The 18,398-nt window shown below is 33.6% G+C and overlaps 1 protein-coding gene across 1 annotated transcript; it reads left to right on the top strand.

Annotated features, from left to right (window-relative positions):
- Positions 1 to 536: 536 nt before the first annotated feature.
- Positions 537 to 15,800, top strand: LOC111086839. Its single transcript, XM_022391352.1, has 4 exons — positions 537 to 626; positions 959 to 1,691; positions 4,317 to 4,462; positions 15,537 to 15,800. The coding sequence occupies exons 1-4, from the start codon at positions 596 to 598 to the stop codon at positions 15,677 to 15,679; spliced, it is 1,053 nt and encodes a 350-aa protein (XP_022247060.1). The 5' UTR covers positions 537 to 595; the 3' UTR covers positions 15,680 to 15,800.
- Positions 15,801 to 18,398: the final 2,598 nt, after the last annotated feature.

The raw sequence follows: 18,398 nt of genomic DNA, 5'->3' as shown, positions 1-18,398 counted from the left end.
ATCACTACAAATTGTGGACGGCTAACGTAGATAGCTCTCGAGTAGCCTTACGCGAATTTCAATAACAAACAAACAAAGTAAGTAAATACTCTCAAACATATTGCTTAATTAAATTTTGTGTGTGTGATAAAACAGGACTGTTTTCGTGTATACACCCAAACTCACGTGCAAAAAATATACAATCAAGTAAATCCAATCTGACTTTTAATTAACAGCATTCTTAGAAATCAATATGGGTAAACACTTCAGTAAAACTTCTTTGTTTGTGTTTCACTTCAAGTGTAATTGTGATTCACCAGATATCAAGTCCATGTTCTTTAAAAGTCAAGCATATTGTAATAAGCACCACTTAAAACGGAAACAAATAATCTTAAATCAACAGCTAGAATAAAAAAAATGTTATTCAGTTTATCGTGTAATCTATTTTATGGATTTGGAATCTTGACGTTTGATAAGTAATAGAGGGATATACAGCTTGTTACGTAATTTCTAGAGACTTCTAATAGTAGCTTGAATTTGAAGAGATGAGTTGTTTATTTCAAAATATTATACTTGTAGTAGGTTCTGTCAGAGGACGGGATAATTAATACAACCAATGTATTTGCGGGTAGCTGGAACATTTGAAGGTGCTATACTTAATGATTTTTAATAGATATATTTATTTACTGTTAGATAAATTTGATGTTATGTCTACTTACTTGCGTGTGTACTTAGTAGAAAAAAGTGGTAAAATCTCGATGTAGTGTTGAGTAGATAAAAATATAAATTATTATCGTTTGTTCGTATCTACTATTTGATGGCCAAACACCTTATTGAAAGTACATACATTGCTTTGTCACATACTTTATCCCTTACTTAAGCTGTAAGAAGTAGAACTATGAATGGGTAAAGACGAAGGTCTGACGAAAACGTTGTGATCTAAATATCAACTGATTTAGCTATTTTTCTTAAATTTCAGATCAACGAAGACTTTTGTACCAGTTGACATTGGTTTTGGTGTATTGTATGGTCATCCACAGCGAAAAGTGTAACATCAGCGGTTTAATCAAGCCGTGCACATGTGAAAAGTTTTGGAACGACGAGAGTTTCATCACTTGCTCTCCTCCAGATGATGGACGGACATTAATGGACTTGCTGGAGATTGTCGCCAACCATTTCCATTCCGGTAAAAAAATTACATTTTGTATAACTGGATGTGACAGAGAAGAAGCTGCTTTTCCGGCTTTTCCATATGGTTTCTTTTCTAAACTGAATCGAGTAAAAGAATTCCAAATAGAAGTGCGTTGTGATTTCGCATTTCTTTCTCCTCCTGTACACGAAGGAACATCTATATTTGATGGATTAACAATAACGGAGAAGATGACAGTCGTAATATCTCCGCCTTGTCAATCTCTTAATGGGTGGGATTGGTCACTGTTTTTAAACATAAAATTTGAAGAAAACGCCACTTTTTCTATAGACCACTTTCACTCTAGACTTGACTATATTCCCTCATCATTTTCTAACTTGGGAGAACATATTCCTGTGAAAGATATCAAATTCGTTAGAGTATTTGTAAGTAAATTGCCAAATTATGCCTTTTCGAAATTTTGGAGAATGGAAGAATTTAATTTCACTCAAAGCCTTTTAAGTGTAGTCAGACGCAGTGATTTTCCTACTGAAGCCACATACCTGAGAACTTTGGATCTTAGGTATGTCTTACAAACAATACTCTATGGTAAAACAACTAAAATGGTAGATGCACGAGTTAAGATGAATTAGAAAGCTTATTTTCATATTGTCTGTCTGATAAGATTACAATTCATTAAAACAAACCTTGCAGTTAGAATGAATTTATTTCTAGTCAATTTGCTAGTATTATGATTACTTTTAGCATAACCTAAAACTTTTCCTACTGGTATGTTTTATGCTGTAGTTGTTTATATTTTTGACTCACATTGTGCAGTACGTTATGTTAAAACGCACAAGAAGTTGGACAGAATTTGTATTTTGTAAAGATTAAACATATTCACTATCCGTGAAAACTCAGCAAGTTATCAAATATTATCTTTCTTTTTTATTGGAAGAAAGTAAAAATACCCCAAACCTGCACCGGACACCAGCATATTTATAGTATTAAAGAAACATTAACAAAAACTGAAGCGACCACTAATACAGTAACCGATAAAGTCTGAAGACGAAATGGTAATACTCATTTTTTCTAGGACAAATAGCACGTGCGTAATGCGCTGAAACAACTGTGTATTCTCACAACAGGACAAGAAAAACTGTATATAATTAATTGCATATGGATCTTTGAAACTGCCAATTTTTGATCATATTCAATATTTTTCTCTTGCATCCACTTGTTTCTTACCAATTAAATTATGAATAACTCTGTGAAAATAAAGTATACTTTTGAGTGTAAAATGTCCAAGATCTACCTGTTTGTTCTAGTGTGGAAGGCCAAGGTTACATGCCACAAGCAGCCATTCAAAAGAGCTTATACTCATCCGACCAAACTTTTCAATTACCTTTTCCTTGAAGTATAGATTATAGTCGAGGAAAAGGGTAGTGCGAAGGTTGTTATAAACTAGGAATTAATCTTCCCTTAAATGAAAACTGATAGAGGTAATCTAGGATTGGGACCATGGTATCAAAACAGTTTGTTTTCTGGTTTCGTAAAGTACGTTGAATCTTCTGGCTCCAATAGCAACGAAAGTCAATTAAGCAGAAAACAACTGAAGCTGGTCTGAATGGTAATCAGTCAAAACACCTTCCTACAATAAGGGTAGATCTGTGGTTTTGAGAATAGATTCACTTCCATTGTTTACGTTATTGTGTTTAAGTCTTGTTCTTTTCTGTCTAAGTTCATTTTATTCTTTTGCAAACAAATCTTTTTGAACCACCTGTACTGTGGTCTCTTGATTTACTTGTTGGTTGCACTTGTACCTGTAAATACCATATTAGTGTTTACTAAGAAACACAAAATGTAAAGCTGAAACCCTACTATTGTCCCTCTTCATGTTTAAGTTTCGTAATGAACAAGCATATTTCTCCTGATGTTCTATAACAGCGTGTCGTTATACATGAAAAGTTAACAGTTGTTGTAGTGATAGCATAAACCTATTATAATTTCTCATAATATAAGGATTAATTTAGTATTTAGGTAAGCCAAGACTTTTTAATATTACATTTACCTGTATTTTAACTTCCTCCGATAACAAGGGTTGGTTTGATATCCGATTTTGTTGCTGTGACCAAAAGTAATGGGTGATAGGTCACGAAAGCAATATAATGAACAAAAAATATGCGCCAATGAGTTAAAAAGTTAATTCTATAGGCAAATATAGTTTTTAATACTCCCACCCCCCAGGCTTGTCCTATGAATGGTTGCCAGTGAATGAGCTATCGTGTTGAGCGAAATACTTTTTAATATTAATTCCTTTTCGGATAAAATATGGAACTGAAATAGTTTTTCACACTTTTGACATTTAGGACAAACTCTTGGCCTTCATAGGTTGAGTTTGGTTCTGGTTCCAAACTAAAACTGAGACAGCGGTAAGTTTACTGTCATGGGTTGAGTTTGGTTCTGGTTCCAAACTAAAACTGAGACAGCGGTAAGTTTACTGATTTACAACTCTAAAATCCAAGGTTCGATTCCATGTGGTAGACACAGTAGATAGCCCAATGTGGCTTTGCTCTAAAACAAACAAACCGAACTAAAATACAGTTCTACACACTTTTGGTTTAAAATTCGTTATGAACTAAGATTCTTATGCTATTAATACGAAAGTATCATGTTTAGAGTATTCAAACTATGGAAAGTTCTATTAATACGAAAGTATCGTGTTTATAGTATTCAAACTACGGAAAGTTATATTAATACGAAAGTATCGTGTTTACAGTATTCAAACTATGGAAAGTTCTATTAATACGAAAGTATCGTGTTTACAGTATTCAAACTATGGAAAGTTCTATTAATACGAAAGTATCGTGTTTACAGTATTCAAACTACGGAAAGTTATATTAATACGAAAGTATCGCGTTTACAGTATTCAAACTATGGAAAGTTCTGCTTGTTTGTTTCATAGCAAAGCCACATTAGGCTATGTACTCTGTCCATCGCGAGGAATCGAAGCCCATATTTTAGTGTTGTAAGGCCGTAGACCGTTACACCGAGGGATTTGAAAGCTCTGTATAATTTCTTAATGACTGAGAATGATTTTTTTCTGTAACGTCTTAAAAGTTCTTTATTTAAAAATAGTGTAATGAAACATCTATTGTGACCAGTTTGTTTGAAAAAAAAAACGCATTTAATTTACTTTTTCATTTAGTGGCAACAAACTTCAAATATTACCAGATGACCTCTTCTCAAACATGCCTATTCTTAAGGTAGTTGCCCTAAATGGTAACAATATCTATGTCCTTCAAGAACAGCTTTTTCGGAATATCGCAAAACACATAAAATTCAATGTTTCAGGTAAGTCTATCCTATTAACGTTACATGTATTTAGAGTTAAAGAAAATATGAAGTTTATTTTGTATTATTTATAAAACGAAGAATGCAAAGTCTAATCCACTTAGTTATAACGAAAGTGTTGTATTTCTTGAACTTCAAATTCTGCAAGGTAGTTTTGATAATGTTCACTGTTACTATAGTAGGTATAAATCTACACTAGACACTAATACAACAATTATACTTATCTGCTTCTCGTATCTCTAGTACTTTGTGAAAACACAAATTAAATATTCACAAAGTGAACAAAATACCTGACAGTAGCAGACAAACTGGTTAAAAAACTCGCTAACTCGAAAATCAGTAAATCACTGTAAGAGGCTCACAGCATCATTAATAAACTGTAACCCAACTTATTTTTGTAGGGCTCAAATAATTTCTTCTTACAGTTTAAACAAAGTTTTAGACATTAAGCCACGTTCACTGCGTTACTTCAAAACTACTCCAGGTGAAGCGACAATAAAAAGATGAAAATAAAAGAACTTACAGTATCGTCTTTCCCTTGAACAATCAATGTTATATTAAATCTAAACTTCTACACTTAACAATGAAATAACTGTTGACAATTAACAAAACATTAATATTCATAGATATATGTACTAAAATCGTGACATCATTAATTAAATGTGTGATACAAAGAACAATAATGAAAAAAAATATCAGCAAAATAAAATCTTTCTTTACTCATTTACTGTTCCTAAACTGTCCAGTCACTCAATGAGACGACCTTTTTTATCATCACATGTTGTCTTCTCACTGGGTGTTCGAGTAAATCCATTGATGGCTGCATCCTTGATGAAACTCTGAAACTGGTCTCGACATGAACCTCGGACTCTTCAGCTAGTTAATTTACCTTTGGTGGAGTATTCTTTTAAGCTAACCAGTTGACTGTTTCTTGCTGACGATTGTCTTTTGCTTAGATTACCTGTCCTTCAGGATTCTGCAAGTCACATCAATGATTCACTACAGTATAGGGTCCTTCCCCACATCTACTTAATGTTGGAGATAGTTCTCTCTTGCAGTATGTGTTGTGCAGATACGCTATATCCCTACGATGAAATCTAGTCTTATAACAAACTTTTGTCTTTTCACTAGATGATTTAAGCCTTTTACGGGTAAAATCAGGTATGGTATCAGTGATGTTCTTCAGTTTCACTACCTAACCTGAGTAAAACCGTTGTGTAATGGTTCTTGGGGTGTAAGTGCAGAAGGTACATTTCCATCGAAGGAAGTTGGAGTTTCCCTATTATATCTTCTGCTGATTCCATAATTCCAATATTAGGTCTTGAACTGCAAACTTAGTTGATTCAATCCCCATTACTGAACTGACATTTCCTTTAAAGATACACTTACCTTACTTTGCAAATCCCCATCCACTGTAGTATCTATAAATTGACCACGTGCCAATGAATCCAAAATATTATATTTGGGAAAGTATTTCCAGATCTTGAGCATTTTCGGCTAATATTTAATCCTTCATGTGCTCTTAAATTTTGCTTTAGAAAAGTCCTTTCATGTGAAATGAGGTAGTCATTAACGCCTTGCAGTTGCTATGACTTTCTATTGGAATATTGTCAAAGGTGGTGTTTTAAATGTACGGCAAGATTAGTAACTTGATTTTCATTACTTTGGGAGTTAAATTGAAACTGTACCTAAGATGCCACCGTTTTCCACCATAGTCTGTTGATTTCTCTACTGATCAGTTGTTAAACTGGCCTACTAACTTCCATAACTTGATGATTTAGAGATGTAAATGGAGTAGACCAGGAAGTTTCTGTAGTCGAGAGTAGCACAGCACTAGTGGTAACATGTGTATATAATATCAGTTCTTTTATTCCATATTACATAGTTAATGGTTTTTGAAGTTGGAATTTTTGAGCAGACATGGAAATAGGTGTGGCTGGTTGGTCATGGCATTTGTGACTTAAGATTCTAAATATTCCATCTTAGCATTGATGGCTTTTCGTACCTCGTCAGTTTTGTTTAATTTATTAATTTAATTTTATAATATATATAATGCATAACACGTATCTTATGAGAAATGTTAATAATAATAATCACTTTCATAGAGCCTCTATATTTTTAATAATTATTATAAATATATATATATAAGAATAATCGAAAATAAGTAAAAAATTTATTGCTCTACTATGTAGCTATAGTCAACTTAAGTCAACATAACTCTTTCCCCGCGTAGGTTGGATTTAAACGTCAAGCAAAGAATGGTCTCAGTTGAATGATTGAAAGTGTTTCACTGGATATTACAATGGTTACTGAGTGAACAACAAAAATAGTGTTTTTTATAAGTATTGGGTTATCTAAATACCACTTTTCCTATTATTTTTCACTTTTCATATTACATAAATTTATGAATAAGGAGAGAGTTCAAGCCCTTTGTTTTGTTGTACGCATGTAACCGAATGCCTTGCAGTAACAGAAACTAACAAATTTGCTAACTTGATAATGAATGAGCTAGCGTAAAAAACTCAAAACCTAATAATTAACTGTAGCGTAACTCTTTTTTCTTTTCATATGAGTCACAACGTTTCCTAAGCTTTCAAAAAAGTGCTAGCCATTAAACCACGTCCATAAAATAACACCAAAACTACAATACAAACCTTTAAAGCAAAAAAAAAAAAATAAAAAAAAATAATAATAAATAAATAAGATAAAGTAAAGAATCAGCTTACTACAATATGTTCTTTTAAGGTAGATTTTAGCAGTGTGTCCAATATGTGTGAATTATGCTTTCTATGGACTTTTCCTGCCATTTTACTTGATTTTGTGATGACGAATCCCCGAAATGTCGTCTCGAAATCCAGAAAAACCGCAGGGAAAGTCCACAGAGAACATTTAGGGCATGATGGTGGATAAAACAAAATACGTGGGCCTAGCTAACTAATAAATGAATATTTGCTGTTAAATTATTATCAATGCTATAAGTGTAGCTACCAGTTTGGCTGCCAATTTTGATTTCATTCCTTTAAGTCGCACGCTCAATCCCTTTTGACCGCACCTTTTTGACACCTAAGGTGTTTTTGATTAGATACCATGACTTTTTATAAATACACAACAACAAACCACTCCAACTAAGAAAGTGACACTCCATAGTAACCAACATTAGCTCTAGGATTGCAACTCTATTATTCGGAACAGACCTATACTTTACAGAACCAACCACATTCTTTAAAATATATGGTGGTAGTTTTACTCTCTAAAACAGTGTTCATTTATAGGAATGCCATGGAATTTAGATTAACAGTTTCTTGTCATCACCCCATGCAATCGGTACAGCCGTATCAAACATCATTATTTATGTTAATCGCTTAAGCTAATATCACGTGACGCTAAAAGTTCTTTAATTAGGATAATTTCATAACATTTAGTAAATTTGTGCTGAAAAGTTGGCAATGAATAATCAATATTAACCGTCCACCCGTATGATTATTTTGAAAACTTAAGCTAGAAACTGCTAACTTAATTTGCTTGGCTTAACCAATACTGATGTATCTGCACGTCTTTTCATCTTATACTTTTGCTGCTCTAAATCAACAATCTTTAATCCGAATGACGAAAAACTAAAAATGATCCACTTTTACTCTTAGGTGAAACTGTAGTAAAAATGTTAGACCGATAGCTAACGTGACTTTTTGCACAGACGTGCGCAAATATTTTCGTCATATTTGAGCGATTATTGTTGAATAACTTTGCACAGGTGACTTATATGTACACCAACTAAAAATCCAAATTGTAGGTTAAAAAGAGCTATCAGTGTACCAAATTTGAAAAAAAAATCCATAAAACTTAGGTATGTTCTTCTATCAAATAAAGTTTCCAAACTTTTGGTGAGAAGAAGAAAAAAAAAAAAGAGGGAGAAACTGAAATTGAGAGAATATGGAGAATAATATATCTGCTATAAATGTGGGCAGCTTGGCCACTAGGGACATTGTTGCCCACTTTTTGTTAATACATAAGCATGCACACACACATGCTTCAAGCTCTTCAAATAACTGGTAACAAGGCTCAAGAAAGATGAATGGCAGTGAGTGTTATCAGACCCATTAGTTTACACTAAAGAGCTTCTGTTCCTTCATTGTGTGTGACGGTTAGTCTGATGTTTACAAGGCTGAGTATGTGCCTGTAAATATATGTGGACACCAGGTAGAGTGTTTAGTTGATACAGGAATGGTTAAAACTTTATTTGATCATACTGTTTTCCAGTTACTATCGTGTAAGCAATCATTGTGACCCGTTAACACTCTTTTTTTCTTGTAAATGATGATTGGCTTGCAGTGAATGCAGAAGGCTGACTCTACATCACTATTTGTGGAATCATTGAAATGTTTGATATTTGTTGTCGTAGATCTTGGCTAAAATATTAACATTTTGGGTTTAGACGCCTATAGAAATTATTTCCTAAAATAGTCTATGCACAAGGAGGACTACAGAGCAGTGGTAAAACAATAAAGTGTTTGTGTGTTTATAGCAAAACCACATCGGGCTATCTGCTGTGCCCACCAAAAGGAATCAAACCCCTGATTTTAGCATTTTAAATCTGTAGATTTACTGCTGCCTCACTGGGGGATCATACACTGTCAAACAAATTTTGCACAATAGCCACATACAACATGAGTGTCTGTAGATGATGATGTGGTGGTTTCATCTAATACACAAATGTTGTTTTCTGGTGTTCTATGAGTACAATATAATGTAGCATTATCAGCTAATGATATGGCTCAAGTGATGCCTGATACTCACTGTCTTCTTTTGAAAAAAAACTAGTCACACTTACTCTGACAGCTTTCTCTTCAAGAGCAAAGAATATTCTGTGTATGATTTATTTATGATAGACAAACATTAGGGATACTGGCTGAAGCAAATGTTGGTTTAGTGCGCAAAAGAGACGCGTCGAAAGCTAGCAGAGTGATTAGAGTTAGTTACTTTAACTGCATCATCACATCAGTGGACAAATACGCGATTGCCAGTATGCCTACGTCACTGACTGAAGATTGTGCAGACATTCTGAATTCAGACCAGCAGAGAAAATTAGGGAAATTACTGATGACATTTTCTAATGCTTTTATCAGAATAGACATCCATTTGAGAAACAAAAATATTACCCATCATCTTATAGATATTGGATTTATGCGTCCTTTAGATAAATTGTCATACATGCTTATATGCAGCCCCAGATATATAGCAAGAGTTGAGATAGATTAGATAGTGAAGGACAAAACCACTAAATCTTCAGAAAGTGATTGACCATTATCAATGCTAAAACTTAGAAAGTAGGTATACTGAGATTCTGTGTGGACGAATGAATAGGGTGATTTACATTAAAATCTTTCTATTATTATACAAGGACAAATATCTTGATGCATTGAAAATATCCTGCTGAGTTACCAAATTATTGCTAGGGGGGTGTTGAGACTGCTAACAGCACTCATAAAATGCTTGTATGAGTTTTGGATCATTCCATTCAGCCTCTGTGTGCCAGCTTCTTTTGAGTAGCTGATGAATTTCGTATTATAAGGCTACAATGTGAACAGTGTATTATATACATCAACGATATTTTAGTGTTTTTTAACACATTTCAAGCTGCAATTGGAAATATAGACATGGTATTTCAATGCTTTTGACAAATAGATGATAAAGTAAAGCCAGGAAAACGTTTTCTTATTCAAATGCATGCAGAGTTTCCCAGACACATATTGGGTAAGGATAGAGTGTATAAAGATCTGATTGTGATAGACAAGATAAATAAACATATAGATAAGTAGGAAATCTTAAGCTTTCTCGGCTCTATGTTATATCATAGCTTCTTTATGAACAATTTCTCTACATTTGTAGCACTGTATTAACTTAAGCCGAATCTTTCTTCAGATAGATTAAGGACTGTGTAAAGACATTACAGTCATCAAAATATGCCTTCATTACTGCATCAGTCTTAGCTTAATCGAGGACAAATATTCCATTCATCCTGGCTACAGATGTCAATGACAATGCAGGATTTCATAAAGCATGCCATAGGGTTTGAAAGTTGTAGGCTAATATCCTCTGAGCGCTAATGTGTTTTGCATGGTTAGAAGTAGTGTAAAGTCTCAACCACGAAAAGAAACTATGTAAATAATGAAGATTTCACTGAATAAAACAAAGACGAAGCTGCAATAAACAAGTTAAAGGACTCACATCTACCTTGGATGCTAATTACTGTGCAGTGAGGTGAAACACAACCATCAGAAATGGATAAACGTAGTATAGAACTGACAAGTGTTTGATGAATTAGGGATTTGGGACAGAGTGGTATAACATTATTATAACCCCTGTAAGTATGGTGCCTAACCTGAGATGTAGCTAGTGATCCTGAGATTTTTAGGATCCAAAATTCTTTGAATATTATACAATACATTCATTGGAGGACAGCAGGGAATTTCTACCAGTAAAGCCAACCAGTAGAGATGGTTTTTACTGGCCACAGAAATGTAGAGTGATGATATAAAAGAGCGCTCACTACCTCTGTGGCTCAGAAAAAGAATTACTTGTGCCACGAAACATTCCATCAGCAACTAGATTCTCCATTTTAAAGAATAGTCCTGGGTATTGCCGGACCCCTCTTTAGTTACTATTAGTGGTAATCAACCAAGCATAGTTACCATTAGTGGTAATCAACCAAGCATAGTTACCATTAGTGGTAATCAATTACTTTACTCAATGGGATGAAGCATGTTCGTTTATTGCCACATTAGTTGAATAGGGGATTAGCTCACCGTAAACCACCAGAAAAGATTTATACTGATTAAAAAAAACTTCAAGAGTCAATTGTTTGATACATTGTGCAAGTCAAATTAGTTGAATAGGGGATTAGCTCACCGTAAACCACCAGAAAAGATTTACCCTGATTAAAAAAAACTTCAACAGTCAATTGTTTGATACATTGTGCAACTCAAATTAGTTGAATAGGGGATTAGCTCACCGTAAACCACCAGAAAAGATTTATACTAATTAAAAAAAAACTTCAACAGTCAATTGTTTGAATCATTGTGCAAGTCAAATCAGTTGAATAGGGGATTAGCTCACCGTAAACCACCAGAAAAGATTTACACTGATTAAAAAAAACTTCAACAGTCAATTGTTTGATACATTGTGCAAGTCAAATTAGTTGAATAGGGGATTAGCTCACCGTAAACCACCAGAAAAGATTTATACTTCAACAGTTAACATATACTTTACCTTATCATTCTCAGTCTGACGTTTAGATGGATTATCCAAGCTGTGAAGGAAATGCTTTCAGAGATTTTGAAGTTAGGTTACTCTGACTGAGATGATCATTTGCTAAACATAATGATGACATATTGAGTGTTCTCAAAACATATTAGTTTAGACATAACGTTACACTCCCAGTAGATCTCATATTATACTTCCACTAACTGCAGAACTGTTCAAATGTCTACAAGAATATGAAGCATGGTTACAATCCACGATATTAGACATATACAAAATGGGGAAGTAGTCGAGAGACAGAAAGTTATGTAAGACACGATGGTGAAGTACAAATAACGAGACTGAGTGTGGCTCTGGTATACATCAGCGGTAAAAAAAATATTCAGATTCTGATACACTAGACCTTATTTTTTACTGCACCGACTCTATCTGTCAAACTACGAAATACTCAATTTTGAGCTGCGTATCGGTAACACGGGCTTGACCATGAGTCAAAGAATGAATGAGTTAAAACAGCAGACAGTGGTGAGGGTTTTATGAACCAGAAGAAGAAGAGGAGGGACTGAATGATATCAAACTTTCCTTGACTGTTCACAACAAGCCAGAGGAAGAATAATGAATACTACACTACGGTTGGGAATGAGAGATATATCTGATCAACTATACTGGTCGAGTGATTGAGAAATTAGTGAATGAATAGACATTATAACCTTTAATTTCAAGTTATCAATTGGAACTTCAAGGAAATTATTCGTAAACTATTTGTTTTGTCCTTTCGATCACGATAATCAAGAGCAATTCCCACCATTCTCACAGCTAGAAATAATATATTTACAACATCGTTTCTACATAGGTGTTATTTCACGAATAAATCCTAATTCTGACTCTACCTGACAAACACCAACAAACATCCTCTGAATAAGGTGTTTTCTCCATTCACTTTATTCAGGATAACTTTCTATTTTATACTGACAAAAGTAGATGAATGGAGAGATAACACCATTTTTAATATTCTATTATATTATAATTCTGATTTCTGCTAGAAAGAAATACAGAGTGAGAGCATTTAGTTACTTTTCGGTCCTCTCAAACATTTACAGTTGAATTCTTGAATTAGTGTTCTTGTGAATCTTAAAGAAACGTTTAAAAAAAGAGGTAAATTGCATTTTCTTGATATCCAAATTAGCAGATTAGATAACCATATAAGGCTTACTTACATATTCGATCCGACAGTTTTATTCCGAATTCCTTTAAATGTAACCTTATACTCAGTCTTCTCAATAGAGCATATAACATCTGCTCTAATTGTCTCCTTCTTCATACCGAAATCACCACCTTACAGAACATTTTAATATTCAACAGCTATCCCTTGCATTTTATTCCTTTCCCACAAACTTGAACCTCCAATAAAACCACACTGGTCATAAATACTCATTAAGAATGACCGTTACTTTTTTAGGTAAGCAAAGTTTCATAGTGAAGTCACAAATTTGAAGAATAAATAAAATGTTTTACCCACAAGTTCAACTACAAATGATATTTAAGTCACCTTTCAAAATGCAAAATCTATTCAGGTCTAAAGACCTATTACCTACCTCTATGCGTTCCAGTATCGTATATAAATACATGCACACGTGATGGCTGTGATTCATTGACAAAACTATACGTCAATTACACCTGCAAGCCTGCGAACATATGGGACTGGTAAACAAACTATCAAATCCAGCAGACTCCATAATTCGCACACCTAGTGAAAACACCAACCATTCTGTATTGATTACGAATTTCAAAGTCATCTAATCTGGATCATCCAATATTGAACTTTTAATTAAAGAAAGTTTATCTATTATAAACAAACTTCTAACTTTAAATAAAAAAAAATTTCTCTACAATTAAGTCTGTTCTGAATACTTGTATAATATTGTTGCATTATCCTATCCTTTGTTTATTTGGTTGTCTTTTAAATTATCTGATCCTTTCATTCTGTATTTTAATTAATTTTTATAAAATGCTAAAACTTTATAAATAGGTGTAGAATATTATTGAAAAAATGTATGGGAATCAGTTTTTGTTTGAAGAGTATAACTTGGTTTAATTACTTGTATTTGCTTTGTTTTAACACATTATAGGTAAGAAAGCAATAAAGTAAACTTATTTGATAGTCCTTACAATGAGTATAATGGAGGAGTCAGCAGCATGTGAGATCGCCACAGGGAAAAACCTATAGGTGATAAATATTATATGTACAGTCCACCTGCTGCTGTGATTCATTTACAAACTGCTTGTTCTGTAAGTACTCTATCTCATGATACGTGAGGATCAGGTGCTTAACATGCAGTACTCAACCACTGCATGTTGGTGCACATGTAAGTGATGAGGTACAAGTGCTAACGTGCAAAGAACAATTTAAAACAAATCTTGAAAGAAAATGTATTTGTATTTTTTTGTCAAATTTCTCTTTAAACTTTATCAAGTAAAATAGTTTAGTAGAAACAATTTAATATTAGAGTATCATTAACAAAATCTGAAATACAAGTTCAAATAATTTCTCTATAATTGTTTTCAATTCATAAGAGCAATTTTGTCCTAGAGGCAAGACAAAATGGACGTGGGTGTAGAATGGCATAGATTGATGTGGTAAAAAGAAATTTGCTTTAAACAGGGCGTGTAAACTTTAATGTAGCCTTCACCAATCACTGAAGTCCGAACTTTTGACCTACCACAGGGTAGCTTTCCCAAGAGGTGGCATCATTCTAACTTCATCTTTTCTAACTTGCTCTGATCAGTGACCAGATGGTTCCTTCTTAACAAGAAGAGTATTTTCGACCTAAAGGTTAACCTCCCCAAAAAGCTGGAGAACTTAGATAAGACGGTGTTAAACTATTGAGCTTATGGATACAGATGTTCCTTCTACCCAAACGCTGATGAAAGTGATACCTTTCCTCCCTGTTTTAGATTATTTCTCAATGATTAGCTTGTTTCATAGACTTGAACCAGTCACTGTCACAGGCGCGTCCGTGATCAGACTGTTTCAGATACTTGCATCAATTACTGTTATAAATGCGTCTATGATTAAGCTGTTTCATACACTTGAACCAATTACTGTTATAGGTGCGTCTCTGATTAACCTGTTTCATCGACCTTCCACTAATAACTGTTAATGGTGCTTCAATGTTTTAGCTTGTTTCATAGACTTTCACTAATAACTGCTAATGGTGCTTCAATGATTCTAGCTTGTTTCATAGACTTTCACTAATAACTGCTAATGGTGCTTCAATGCTTCTAGCTTGTTTCATAGACTTGCATTAATTACTGTAATAGGTTTGTTTGTTTATTTTTAATTATGCACAAAGCTACACAAGGGCTATCTGTGCTCTGCCCACCACGGGTATCGAAACCCGGATTCTAGCGTTGTAAGTCCGCAGACATACCGCTGTGCCACTGGGGGGCCTGTAATAGGTGCGTCTATGATTAGCCTATTTCATAAACTTGCACCAATATGTCTCGACTATGTCGTGATCTCAAAATAAATCTGCTGTCTGAGATGTATCTAACTCCATTTGTTATATGATTTTTAACCTAGAGACAGAATATTTTTGCAAGTTTAATGGAGCTCATTTACATGAAAAAATCGGTGAATATTTAGCTAAAAGACTCATTTATTCTTTAATAAATGTATCTTTTGTCAGCGATATTTTACATTATTAGGATACTTTCTTGTACACTTGTACGTTTTTTTTACTATAATATTTATCGATAACTATAGCTGCCATTGCTGCATAGTATGGAAATTAAGTTAGTTTCTGTTTATAAACAGATTTACCATTATACTGCAACTGTTCAATACATTGGATAATCAGTAGAAGTGGATTTGAAGAGATTGAAGGGGAATGTTTTTCTCCTGAACACTTGAAAAACAAACCTCTCAACGAACTGAAAAATGACGACCTTTCATGCTGAAACGATCTGTAGAGAGGAAGAATGTTTTGTTACTTGGAAGCAACAGAGGCTATGGTGAGGTTATTATAATTACAGAAAATTTGAAGTTGTGAATGAAAACAGTTTTTGTAGCTATGGAAATTTCTTAGCTGAAGTAAAATCATGTTTAAAAACAGTAGTATAACTGTGACTGTTTTGTTTTTCATTTTTGGTGTATTTCAAAGATCTAAAAATAATGTACAATGTTATACTTTGAATTTTAAGGTGCCTTGAATAAGTAAAAATATTATAAAAATAGTCGTTGATTAGGCTTACAAGAGAAGCAACAGGAAATTATGATACTAACGTTCAGCTTCCACCAGGTATTTATCAAAAGAGTTAATTCTGAATTTGTGATCTCCCAAGATATGATTTGTCAAAACGCGTATCTCTTATAACCTTAGATTATTTGCTATTATATCTCTTTCAAGATGTGATTCGGTAAAAACTTGTATGTCTTATAACGTTAGAATATTTAGTATTATAAGGGCAAACTCAAAAACAGCTTACTGAGAGGAATTAAGACTGTAGACTCTCACAGGAATGGTACAGTGAAAGTCGACAAGAAAACAAAGTTGACATCAGTTTTCATAACGACTTTAACGATAAAAGAATGTTTTCTAAACTGAGAGAAGTAAACTCGATCATTCTAGATAGCTTATTCAAGTTATAATCACACCAGAGCTAATCCTAGTATAGTACAAACTTAATAATAAGGGAGTTCAATAAGAATATTCATTTTTTTTTCATTTCTAAACTTTGAATTATTTGAAAGTTAACCCCAAACAAACAAATGGGACAAATGAAATCCGAATCCACGTAACCTGTAAATTGTTTTGGTTCATTAAAATATTTCACAAATAATAAAAAATAATTAGACGATGATATATTAAAAACGTCTGTTTGAAAATTGAATGAGAAATAATTAGTGGACGTTTCGAAAATCGATTCATATAAACAGCTTATTTTAATATTACCGGAATAATTACAAAAAATTTTGAACTTTCAAATACACGAAACTTGAATATAGTAGTTTTTTTTACGCCACCTTCGTTATCTTACGACTTTTCTAGGCCCGAATTTTAAAATTAAATGCTAAAAGTTTAATTAGAAATTTAATTAACAAGGTCATAGCTTTCTTAAAACACATTTTAAACAACAGGCTTGAAGTGATTAAACATACAAGGTAGGCCCGACATGGCCAGGTAGTTAGGGAGCTCGACTCGCAATCTGTGGGTCGCGGGTTCGAATCCCCGTTCCACCAAACATGCTCGCCCTTTCAGCCGTGGGGGCGCTATAATGTGACGATCAGTCTCACTATTAGTTGGTAAAAGAGTAGCCCAAGAGTTGGCAGTGGTTGGTGATTACTAGCTGCCTTCCCTCTAGTCTTACACTGCTAAATTAGGGACGGCTAGCGCAGATAGCCCTCTTGTAGCTTTGCGCGAATTTCAAACAAACATGCATGGCAAAGAGAAACTATTTGTATACATAGATTCTATCAGCAATTTAAAAGAATTAAAACCAGATTACAAAAATTAGATAAAGGAAAGAAAATCAAAATACACTTAATTACATTAAAAAAGTGTACAGATCAAAATTCGGACAAAACACACACACACAGTCACAAATTGAATTAAACTGGGTACAAAATCAAATAAATATCAAAATAAAACTACGCGAAACTAAATGTGACCAAGAAATGACGACTTTAACACGTTACATATGAATAACAGAATGGCTGATCTACGTCTTTGATTGAGCGTTTCAGAAATGTCTACGTTCTCACTGAAGATCACATTAAGAAACCTTAGCTACAACAATAGTTGAATGATGGATCTACGTCTTTGATTGAGCGTTTCAGAAATGTCTACGTTCTCACTGAAGATCACATTAAGAAACCTTAGCTACAACAATAGTCGAATGATGGATCTACGTCTTTGATTGAGCGTTTCTGATGGCCACAATAATGGCGTTAACTTCCAATATAAAATATGCATACGTTTTTAAATTTCAATTACCGCTTTTAAGTCCTAAATACTTGACTGACTACAACATAAGTAATGTATTCCACTGTCAAGTCCCATTACTCCATAACTTTACTTCAGTAAGTGTTAATGAACTGTAATGCAAAAAACAAACAAGCAAAGTCCAACAGTGTTGTTTGTTATTAAGCACAAAACTACACAAAGGGTTATCTGTGCTCTGTCCACCACGGGTATCGAAACCCGGTTTCTAACAGTATAAGTCCGCAGATATACCACTGTGCCACTGGGGGGGCGAAACCAACACAAACAAACAGTTTATTAGCATGGCTAGATTACGATATTTATGTAAATGAAAAATTATTTTTCAAGTTAAGCTTATAGTTATCACGATTTATCTTAAATTAACCCATTTATCATGCTGTTTCTTGGTAGATCTTTATTAAACCTATAAGTATTATGGCATATTTTTAATAAACCACATATTATACAGATTACTGGTAGATCTTTATTAAACTTACTGGTGTCAAGACCTATCTGTAAAGAATCCACGTTTCTTGGTAGATCTTTATTAAACTTACAGATATCAGGGCCTAATTTTAAGTAATCCACGTACAATAGAGATTATTGGTAGATCTTTATTATCTAGAAAATAACATACAATTAATAAAAAAAAGGCCAGTAAACGTACAAAAACTGTGTTTAATTTACATATACCT

This window comes from Limulus polyphemus, unplaced genomic scaffold, assembly GCF_000517525.1.
Source record: "Limulus polyphemus unplaced genomic scaffold, Limulus_polyphemus-2.1.2 Scaffold1476, whole genome shotgun sequence".
NCBI lineage: Eukaryota > Metazoa > Arthropoda > Merostomata > Xiphosura > Limulidae > Limulus > Limulus polyphemus.
Note: the sequence above shows the minus strand (reverse complement) of the source record. Positions and strands in the feature narration are given on the sequence as shown.